Source organism: Erigeron canadensis, chromosome 6 (genome assembly GCF_010389155.1).
Source record: "Erigeron canadensis isolate Cc75 chromosome 6, C_canadensis_v1, whole genome shotgun sequence".
Classification (NCBI taxonomy): Eukaryota; Viridiplantae; Streptophyta; class Magnoliopsida; order Asterales; family Asteraceae; genus Erigeron; species Erigeron canadensis.
The window spans coordinates 27,901,561-27,913,120 of NC_057766.1; the positions used below are offsets into that span (position 1 = coordinate 27,901,561).

An 11,560-nucleotide genomic window follows, 5' to 3' on the forward strand; every position below is an offset into this window, starting at 1 on the left:
TATATATATATATATATGTAAATCTCCATATATAAATTGAAGTAATGAAGTTCACATTAACATTGATGACATGATGATGAAGAAATATACGTTGCTTCTTTTATTTAATGAGAGGAGTACCCGCGCAATGTAGCGACGAATGATGTTAGCGTTAATGTATGTAAAAGGGTGTAGTTGATGAAAAGTGTATGTTTCTATATCAAAGGCTTAAAGTTTAATAAAATAAAAGGGAAATTTGTTTTATTAGGTATTATAGATTATTAATATAGATATAAATTTAAGGAGCAAGGCCTTTTTCACATTGTTTGAATTTTGTTTTGATTGAGAAAGAGAGAGGGGGGAGTAGAGAGCGTACAAGATATAAGGAAAAAAAAGGTAGGTGTTATTAAAGGTAATGTGGGTATTTCATAGTGTGAGTTATAAGGATAGTTATAAAAATAAGGGTATTTTCGTTTGTTTAAAGACAGAAAGTTTAAAAAGAAATTTTTTTTTACGTTATAAGGTATATAGATTTCAAAATTAACATATAATAAGTTCTTTGTTCTAATCGAGTAGAGCATCAAATTGGCCAAGTTATTTCAAAGCAATTGTGATCCTGTGATTGCTCTGCCTTAAGTCTTGTCCTCGTTAGTCACATGGTAACAAGGTTTAGCCTTGGTCTCCGCTACTAGTCGTTTCCATATCGTGTACTTTTACTACTTCTCTTTTGTAATTTTTTAGAAATATACTTTGGACAATCCTCGACCCGTTTCCTTGTAAGCTAATCATTCTGGTTTGATTTGTTAAAGATCAAGCATGAGTTGAATAGACCCATTCATAAATCATAAGTAAACGGGCTAAAAATGTCTGTAGATTACCAATTGATCCATGCCCGATTTTTGTCACACTCAAGATGATTATCAAGGCCTTTTCACATCCTTGAAACCATCAAAGAAAGGTCCCATTCTCCAGCTTTGTAGTGCCAAAGCTTCAGCCTAGTAAAGTGTTATGAAGCAGACACTTATGTTATCTTTTTTTTTCTTTTTTCTTTTTTGTTATTTTTTTTTTTTTGCAACAAATTCTGTGTATATCAACTTGATGAAAATTTGTAGTAGTTAACAGAAAGTTGTACTAAATCAAAAATAACTTTACTAAGTCTTGCAACCAACTCGACGATCACTGCAACTTCCACCATTTTTTTTTTTACCACTAATCGTTTCGTCAAATTCCATTTTCCCATGGGTTAAATGAGTAAAAGAGTATGATCCAAACATGGTTCTTTTCAAATACTGCTTCCTGTAGCTTAATTCTTTTACAATATGACCATCAAGTATTCTCTTGCCATGAAATTCTTTGTTTGGAAACGAGCTTATCTTTGGATGCATTCTTTACTGGACTTCCATTTTCCAAATAAAACTAAATCTGCAAGACCATAAGTATCAAAACAGATGCTATAGAAATAGTCTTTCGGGAATTTAAAATCTTTAGTTATTGATACACTGATGATCCCACAATTAAGTAAATGAGAATTAATCATTTTCATTTTGGACATCAAATCATCAGCATGTGTTTCCTCAACTCAAGTAGCTAGTGGCTCGAATGCTCGATGAAGACCCTAGTCTATTGGCTTGCTGATGAAAATGGCCTGGGATTTTGTTAACCTGGTCATACATTCAAACATACTTGTGAGCTACAATTGATGCAGTGACCACTATACTGATCAAATAGGCTGATACTGTAAACAGCTGAAAAGAATGAGAAAAAAGGAGGTCCTAAGTACAAAAATGAAAGCATAAATCATGGTAGTCTTGCTTTTCCTAAATAAGCTCCTTCTGCAACAACATTATTTCGTTGGGTTCTTCAACCCTCTATCGTTGTAACTTCTAAGGTACCAAGAAATACGGGTCATGGTGCAGGAGAGGTGATTCCGCTAAGTTGAATCTCAAATATGTCGTATTTGTTTTATTTTGGTTTGCTAACAGCCTTTCTTTAAAAGTTTTGTTAGTAATGTATCTTAAACTTTAGAATGAATCCGTAGACTTGACATAATTCAAAATCTGTTTCAGATTACATCCAACAAGATATCTTTGACAACTCTGCATTTGAAATGTTACTTCGATCATCATTTCTTCGTTCTCACCTTCTGAACTTAACAACAACAACACCACCCAATCCCTTCTGATCCCGTTCTCAATATATTTGACTATACACTAATGGCGACGCCGAACCAGAATAAAAGAAGAAATTATTGTTAAGTTAGTCTTTCTTTAACACATTTTTATTTTATACTGTCCTACAATAAACTATTATACTTATAGTCACCCAAATGTTTTTTTTTCAGGTTGTGATTAATCTAATAATAGAGACATAAATGTCAACTGGGAACATGGCATAATTGCCTAATTGGAAGGGTATTCCCCTAATAACATATTTCTTAGCATTACTTTTCATGACATCTCTAACAGCAAGTGCATATATATATATACAGAAATGTCAACGGGGAATATGAAATGAATCAATATAAAATACCATCTGCTGCATGTTTGTGTCTTCACAGTTCATTATACCATATCTTGTTATTCATCTGTCTTTTTGTAAGAAGAAAAAACCAAAGATGGATGCATTGAGGAAGCCTAATTGTGCAAACTCAAGCCCTCTGACTCCTCTTGGATTCCTTGAGAGAGCAGCAACCGTATATGCTGAATCTCCTTCCATCGTTTACAACGATCTGACTTACACATGGTCAGATACATTTCGTCGATGTCTACAATTAGCCTCATCCATCTCTCGTCTCGAGATAGGAAAAGGTGACGTTGTTTCAGTACTTGCACCAAACATCCCTGCCACTTATGAGCTTCATTTTGGAGTCACAATGACTGGGGCCATAATCAACACTATCAATACCCGTTTAGATGCTCGTGCTATATCAGTGATCCTTTCTCACGGCGAATCCAAGCTAGTCTTTGTTGACTACCAACTAACCCTTCTTATTCAAGACGCAGTTTCTTTGCTCCCAGATGGATGTCCTCATCCACTACTCGTACTTATAATAGACGATGAACCTGCATCACTAACTATGGACCATAACTTCATTAATACTTATGAGTCTATGGTGGAAGCTGGTGATCCTGGGTTCATTTGGGTCAGGCCCGAAAGTGACTGGGATCCATTAACATTGAATTATACATCTGGGACAACTTCGTCCCCAAAAGGTGTAGTCCTCTGCCACCGTGGGACATTCATTGTAGCTTGTGATTCTCTCATAGAATGGTCTGTTCCAAAACAACCTGTTTACTTATGGACACTGCCAATGTTCCATGTAAACGGTTGGAGCTTCGTCTGGGGTATGGCTGCGGTTGGTGGCACAAACGTGTGTCTACGTAAATTCAACGCATCCATTATATACACTGCCATTCGTAACCACAGTGTAACTCACATGTGTGGTGCCCCTGTTGTGCTCAACATGTTATCAAAAGGCAAGCCACTAAGCCATACAGTCCACATAATGGCAGCTGGATCGCCACCACCTGCACCTCTTCTGTTACGAGCAGAGTCTTTGGGATTCGATGTGACCCATTCATATGGGTTGACCGAAACCGGAGGGCCTGTTCTTGCTTGTGCTTGGAAGAAAAAATGGAATCGGTTGCCAGCAATAGATAGATCTAAACTGAAAGCAAGGCAAGGAGTTGGAACCATTGGAATGACTGCAGTGGATGTTGTAGATCCTAAGTCTGGAGTGAGTGTGGCCCGGGACGGATTGACTAAGGGTGAGATAGTGTTAAGAGGCCGGTGTATAATGTTGGGTTACTTAAAAGATCCTGAATCAACCGCAAAATGTATCAAAAACGGTTGGTTTTATACTGGGGATGTGGCCGTTATGCACCCTGATGGGTATTTGGAAATCAAGGATAGATCAAAAGATGTGATCATAAGTGGTGGAGAGAATATTAGTAGTGTGGAGGTCGAGTCAGTGTTGTATTTGCATCCGGCAGTGAATGAGGCTGCAGTTGTGGGACAACCTGATGAGTATTGGGGTGAAACGCCGTGTGCTTTCGTGAGTCTGAAAGATGATGATATTGGAAAACCGCTGCCAACAGCCGAGGATATTAGGAGGTTTTGTAAAGATAAACTGTCGGGTTATATGATGCCAAAAGCTGTTGTGTTTATGAAGGATCTCCCAAAGACTTCTACCGGTAAGATCAAAAAGCATGTTCTTAAAGAACTTGCCAAAAACATGGGTTCTGCTATAAAAAGTCGAATCTAGATCTTCCAATATCGATGTGTACCTATACATAGTATATGAACCAATTCGTTGGCCTAGAAGTCATGTAAAGTGATGTCTACAAAAAGGTCTTAAGTTCGAACCTCACTAGATAATATCTTGGGGGTGGCCAAGAAAAGAGTACATTTAAGTCAAAGTCACCCTCATCGGGTAAGCTAAACATATTAAACCTCACCCCGTTTACGGTTTACCCATTTTACCTGTATAAAGTATATGAACACAGTTCTCCAGATGTTTGTTTAAGTTCTTTCTTACTGTATTCAAATCTATATTTAGCTATATGTCAAATATAGGGTGTTCTGCCACCTAACTGTTATCTACTCGAAAAAATCAAATAAGATGTTTTCTTTAACACTATGATAAAAGTTCATCAATGACTAAAATGAAGAAATCACAAAAAGGGAAAAAATATATCTTTATTATCTCAAATATGTATAAGAATAACTCACACTAGCTAAAGCATGGATAGATCATAGTGATATTAACAACAGAACAAAAAATCAAAAAATTAAGAAAATAATTAAAACTTAAACTTAAAACTGCAACTATTATCGGTAATCCTAATGGCATTATCCACAGATAAGCTATTCACATTAAGCCTGCACCTAACAACTGGCTTCCATTTTGGCAACTTCAACTTTCCAAGCTTAATCCTAACAGGAACCTTAGCCCTCACAACCAATGGAACAGTTCCTGTCTGTTGTTGAGCCCTTAACGAGTCCATCAAACCCGTAGCAGAACGAGTCTGACCGTTTAAAGCCACGTCTAAAAGTGTAGTGTTTTTATGACCCTGATAAAATTTAGGCAATGAACCTTCACAAAGTTTTGTTCCCATGTAACTCACACTCAACTTTGATCCACCTTCATAATATATCCCGATTTTCGAGTTGGGATTTCTTGCAGTAATGTTTACATTAAATTGTGCATTTAAGTTACTATCATTGTCTAGGCTAAACCGGGTAATGGTCATACCATCAACTGAATATTTTGGTATTTTCGGGTCAAAACCAAAATAGACAATGGCTGCTAAAATGCCTAAAATGACTAGTATTAGTATCAGAAAAAATAATATCCAACAAAACAGTTTACAACAGCAGCCTCTTTTCTTTGGTGGTTTGGCATATTTAAGTGGAATGGTTCGGTGGTGTGGTGGGAATGGTTCGACCGGGTTGGCATTATTATCGGACTTGGATGAGCCTTTTGGGACTAATGGTGCAGTGGGCTTTTGTTGTGACTCGAGATCGGTCATGGGTTGAACTGGGGCCGGATGGATTTTTTGGTGATCAGCCATTGAAATAGTACTACTTTTGGTATAGAGTATAGACCCAAGAGGTGTTTTTGTAAGTATAAAGATATATACAGATCGATCTTGATATTTATATAAGATAGTTGAAAGAGTAAAAGTGTAGTTGAAATGAAGGTTCGTAGTTTGAATTTGTAAGCTAATATGAATATGATGTATATAGTCTCTTTCTTGGAAACTTACTTACGCTAAAACACGCCTAAATCTTTTGCAGAGGTCACTCAACAGTAATATGGGACTAGGCGATCGTTTTAGGCCTCCAAATTTTCAAGGCCTCCAAATCTTGTATATTAGACTTAGTGTTTGAATTTTAGATTAAGTATCATTATATAATTTGCATTGCAGTAACGCCTTTTTTGATTTTTGCATCAATATCTGCATATTTTATTTTATTACCTGTAGTTCAATAATAAAAGACGAGCTACTTTTTTTTTTTTCACTTTAGTTTATATGGTAATGAACTAGGCCTCCAAAATTAATCTCGTTTGAGGCCTCCAAAAACCTTAAGCCGCCACTGATCTTTTGTATTTTGTTTTGGACCTTTTTTTATTATTTTGAATCTTACAATAATGCTCTTTAGTCTAGTCGGTATTCATCAAACCGTGATATCTAGACTTATTTTCCTTAGCATTTTAAGATGTTTATAATTGAGGTTTGATTCCAAATCTTTTCTAAAACCTTTTTGACATCTTATTTACCACTATATCATATTGAAGATTATTTCTAGTTACACGAGTTTAACGCGCATGATATATAAAGTAGGCCACATATTTAATAATATCTGGGATGAATCGTGGGCGCTTTGAGATGTGGAAATTGTCAAACGTATAGTACGTGTTGTAGAAAAATATACATGCATATGTGTCTGGTTATATCTTACTGAGGAAGGTCTATCAACAGATTACATCATTCTAGTTATAGGCTTTGACAAAAATATCAATCACTTTAAGTTTCTTTTATCAAATATCTATCTTAAAACGTACAATAGCCATAGTGATAAAAGACATGCGTTATAATGTTTAGAGGAGGTCATGAGTTCAAATTTTGGTCCTACAATCTTTCTAACTTTAATGATATGGTAGTTCGATAATCGGTAATATAACTGCAATTATTATGTGTCTTACATAGGGTGAACACGGTTCGGTTTGGGTCGATTTCGGCTAAAACCGAAAACCAAATTGAATCTTTCGGTGCCTGAAAACCAAAAACCACTTGATTCGGTTTTGGCTCTATCTGTTTGATTTTTTGATTTAGTTATACGCCTTTTGATATCTCTGTCAAAAAAAGAAATGATGGTTGATCAAAACATCTAATTAGAAAAACACAATTGACTATAATTAAATCAAATCAAATGACGGTGTTCTATTGCGTACATGTGTGAAAGAGAATAAAATAATCGGTAGTTAGTGATGAATTTTTGATTCATTCTAACCTAGAAATTACTATTTAAAAATCTATCAGGATTGACATGTTCTTTAAACGACACGTGGCGTAATCTTTGATTGACACGTATCTTTTTAATTTATTTATTATGTTAAATTAGCTTTGTTAATTGTATATAAATTCAGTTACCTTATTAGACTTAGAATTAAACTTTTGCTATTGGCTTATTAATATAAAAGACATCATAACCTTATTTGATTGATTGTTTTTCTCATTAATAAATTAATTGAATTTCTTTATGATACAATCTATATAACTACCGTACATTGTACGGGTATTAGGACTAGTAAATATAAATAAATAAATATGTATATGGACTTTAGAGCTTCTCCATATGCATATGTAATGTATATGCGTGTTAAGCATAGTTCAATTTAAACATTCAACTTCTGAAACTCCTTGTTAAACTGCCAAACTGGTACAAGTAGATAAATAATATGAGTTGCACCAGTGCAAACCATACGCGTTAATTAAGTATTTATTAGAAGCTTCCATTACTTTCATATCGCTATAAACATATCTTTAATTACGAATCTGGCTGTCTCATACACTTTATCTGGAGTCATAACTTGATTTCATTTTCTAATTCCAGTTTGTGGTTGTTTAATATTAAAAAAGCACATGAGCATACTAGTTTATTATCTGAACTACTCAATCTGCAAACTGATAAATGTTGAGTGTCCCCTCCAATGTGCCTTTGGCATAATTAAGTTTGTTTTCAGATAAAACTTTTGGGTAAAGGGTTAACCCTGGTCAAACTGTTTTCAGACACGATTGACGTCTTTAGATTAACCAACTTACGAGGCTCAAACAAAGCATTTCTTCTACGCTTCAGACAAACAAGGAAGCAATAAATCGGTTGCTTAGCACATAACGAAAACATGGAGAAAACAAGGAAACAACAAATCCATTATTATGAAACCACGATTCACATGTATCACTCAAATCCTAAGAAATAATTTATATGGAACAGAAAGACATACCATTGTTAAACTGTGAAGGTACTGTCTAAATGGATCTCTTAAGATGTATTTACAAGAATAAACCAGCACTATTTGGTTGGTGAGTAAAGGGGTTGAGCCAGATAACTATTCCTTTAATGAGATAGAATCATAAAACCAGTTTTCTACCATACAGCAAACTGAATAAGAAGTGTTGTAAGTCATAATCGTCCCAAATGGATCCATCCTGGTCGACAGGCTAACTTTTTAACCATTCTCTCGTGAAAAGTGGGAACCAGATCAAGAGAAGGGCTCATCGCCAGAGTGACGGTTTTAAAGTTGAGATATTCGATTCCTGGCCTGCTGCTGATCTGAAGATCAGTACACACTCTTTTCTCCTATCATTGGTGCCTTTCTCACTTTTTTACTATTCCATTCACAAATTTTGAATCAGAAAAAAAGACACATAGTAGTTACTACTTGCTGGGTAACCTTGACTCCAAAACACCATATTGCATATGCTGAACCTAGAAAACAAAAACCAATTTCTAGTAATACTATATTGGGGATAGACACAGATCAATAAGTTTCAGAAAACCTATGCAAAAGGGTATCACACAGGAGTCAACCATATATATACAATGCCATTTTTGGCGCTAAGTAAATAAGACACACTGAGAAGACATATTTACAATGTCATCAATCTTACAATGATGGAAATGGAAATGAAAATGAGACTGATAAAGAATTCTTCAAATTGCAGAGATACAGTGCTGTTGCATACATCATACTATTTACACTTTATGTCAAAGAGGGCATCCCGCATTCACAACTTAAAGAGCCCTCATAGCAACTTTGCTTGTTGCATGGACTCCCCTAGCAGCAACCCTCAACAATGCGCGACTCTGGTACAACCTGTTCAGTGAAGTTAAAAAATTAAACAAGCCAGCTTATAACCAAATCTGTTGATGTGAGTAAGCTTTCAGGCAATTTAGTTCAAGATAAAGACTCGCAAACCCACTAATCCTCCGTGTTTGAAATGAAAATAGTTAACTGAAACTTTGCCCTTTTCATTTGCTTAATTATGTTTCGAATGCTTTTATTTATTAGTAGTTTTCAGCTTGTGTGAATATTGGGATCGTTGGTACTTCTGAATACTGAATTACTATAGATAAAAGGTTAGTTTTTAAGATCAATTATCAGATGTTCTTATAATTTGCGTTTCTTCACTTATCACATACAAAAAATTTTCCAAAGGAAAAGATTGTAGACAAAGTTACTGCACGACTGACCCACTAGACTCTAGTTGTAGAGTACAATATTACTTCCACTAAGATAATAAACAAAAAACAAGAAGTTATCAAAGAGAAAAGACTCACCCTGCTAGAGCAAGTCCCCAGGTAGCCATCAAATAGAAAAGCTGCCCACAATGCCAGATTTCCATCACCTTCTCAAACTTGCTCATGCCAGCCAATGCCTTGGTCAGCTCTGCAAGTTCAAAAATTAAAGTATAAACATACTATACTCGAATCTAAATCAGAATATAAGAACTGATGACACTAACTTGTTGGCGGGTTTGGGTCAAAAGTGTGTTATTTAATCAGTATTGTATGCAATCTAAAAGTAACTGGGAGTCTGAGACAATTAGATCATAGATCTATTGTTTGCATTCTAGTTACATTTTTTATAATGTAAAATAAGATTAAAGGATCCTAAAGAATACAAGGAGTCAACGGTGGTTTACAAATAAACTTGCAAAATGTCAAGGATTAAAATTAAATTACAAACTTACTCTTCTGCATTTCTTCAGGTGTCAGATTCTGCAATTTAAAAAATTTATGGAACATGAGAAAATGACAATAACTGACTTATGAATAATCAACAAGTATACGACTATATGGTTGTCTTATACCTTAGCTTTTGGGTTTAACAGAACACATCTAGCCATAAAGTTGGCAATGCCGTCGACCACCTGTTCCTCGTTAATAACTACATAATTTTCATTATCAATCTCACTTTTCTCTTCAGCTTTACCATGTACCATTTCTTCAGAAACCCAAATCCACATACTTGGTTCTTTACCACCAACATTGATTAGAATTTCATCCACATTAAAATCCATTGCTAGCAAAATAAAAGTCACAAAATGTAATCAATATTTGGCAAAACAATCAATCAGGGTATCTCTGTGTTTGACCCATTTCATTCCACCAGGTTGAAAAGACGAGTGAAAGCACACAACGAGGTGATCAAATTCCTACAGCATTAACCCGAGGCATTCTCGAGACAAAACTTACCAGGAATTCCATCAACCGAATCGTTACTGAAGGTCTTGAGCTGGCTCAAGAACTTTGGAGATTCCACAGTATCCATAATGCGAGCGTGCAGCTGCAGGAACACAATAAAGAAGTCTGTATATTAACTACATCTATACATACAACTGCTAAGTTTATAAAGACTAACTTTAACAATATATACAAACACCACCCTAATTTACTTCCTTACTCAATCAACACCCAAAATGTCCCAAAGTTTTCTTCACCGGACCAATCCAACCAGCAATTTCCGACAAATCTTTCCTAACCGTAACTATCAATCTTTCATCTCTCTCTTCCCCCACTATAAGAACTTGTCTAAAAACGCTTACTTCCTATGCGCGTGTGCAGCACGCTACACTTTGAAAGTGCTTTCCTTTACCGAACAGCTACGGACTATAATCCCGAATCCTAGATTAACAATACCGACTAGGCAGTTCCATCACACTAATCAGCAGAAACACATATATCTATATATATACATATATTCTTATACTAATAATAAATTATAAATGTCTGCATCTCAATCTCTAAGCAAATTACTCTCACAATAACAAATAATTAAATAATTCATCAATATATATATATAATGGGGGAAAAAAAGGGGAACATACATCAGGGGGGCAATCATTTAATAAGCAAGGAGAGTCAGAAATGTTCTGAAGAAGTTTAAGATTCTGTTGGAGTAAATCTCTAAGACGTTCATTCTCCATCCTCAATTCTTCCACTTCTGCTTCTTGTTGAGATTTTGGGTCTGATTTGCGAGGATGAGGGAGGTGATGGTGATTCGAAAATTCGACGGCTTTGAATGCCACCTCAGCGACTTCCAATACTGTTTTCGCTGATTCTATAGATATACGCCCCATGATTTGTATGTGTGTGATTTGTAATTAGATTGCTCCGTAAAACCCTAATTTTGGTTGGAATTTGGGGATTTTTGAATATATATATGTTTTGTTAGGGTTAAGGATTGGGGTGATGAAATTGGGGATTTTTTTGGATGATCGGTTGGATGATTTTGTCGCTTTTTTTTTTGTTATGAAATCTACAAGCAAAAGCGCATACAAAAGGCGATTATATACCCTTATCTGTCATGCACGATTTGTGTAAAACTTAATTTACAGCTAACGAAAACGTAACCCGCGCGTTGCGGCAGTGATAGTGGTGATGTAGTGGCAGCGGTGGCGGTGGTGATCTTCCTAACGGGTTCTGCCCTTAGCCGTACAGACTTCGTCTTCGGATTTAAAAATTCGTCGAAAGTATATCGAATGACCACTCTAATGAAGAGCATTAAATT

General features: G+C 35.5%; 3 protein-coding genes across 3 annotated transcripts; 1 reads left to right on the forward strand and 2 right to left on the reverse strand.

The window, feature by feature from the left end:
- The first annotated feature begins 2,593 nt into the window (after window positions 1-2,593).
- LOC122606115 (2-methylpropanoate--CoA ligase CCL4-like) lies at window positions 2,594-4,243 on the forward strand. The gene has a single exon (XM_043779080.1). It carries the CDS (start codon window positions 2,594-2,596, stop codon window positions 4,241-4,243), a length of 1,650 nt encoding a protein of 549 aa, XP_043635015.1.
- A 414-nt stretch (window positions 4,244-4,657) lies between these two features.
- LOC122605482 (NDR1/HIN1-like protein 6) lies at window positions 4,658-5,619 on the reverse strand. Its single transcript, XM_043778437.1, has one exon. The coding sequence runs from the start codon at window positions 5,550-5,552 to the stop codon at window positions 4,782-4,784; it is 771 nt and encodes a 256-aa protein (XP_043634372.1). The 5' UTR covers window positions 5,553-5,619; the 3' UTR covers window positions 4,658-4,781.
- A 2,962-nt stretch (window positions 5,620-8,581) lies between these two features.
- LOC122603953 lies at window positions 8,582-11,306 on the reverse strand. Its single transcript, XM_043776821.1, has 6 exons — window positions 10,878-11,306; window positions 10,246-10,336; window positions 9,861-10,072; window positions 9,741-9,768; window positions 9,328-9,436; window positions 8,582-8,863 (listed from the first exon to the last, which is right to left on the reverse strand). Exons 1-6 carry the CDS (start codon window positions 11,127-11,129, stop codon window positions 8,782-8,784), a joined length of 774 nt encoding a protein of 257 aa, XP_043632756.1. The 5' UTR covers window positions 11,130-11,306; the 3' UTR covers window positions 8,582-8,781.
- Window positions 11,307-11,560: the final 254 nt, after the last annotated feature.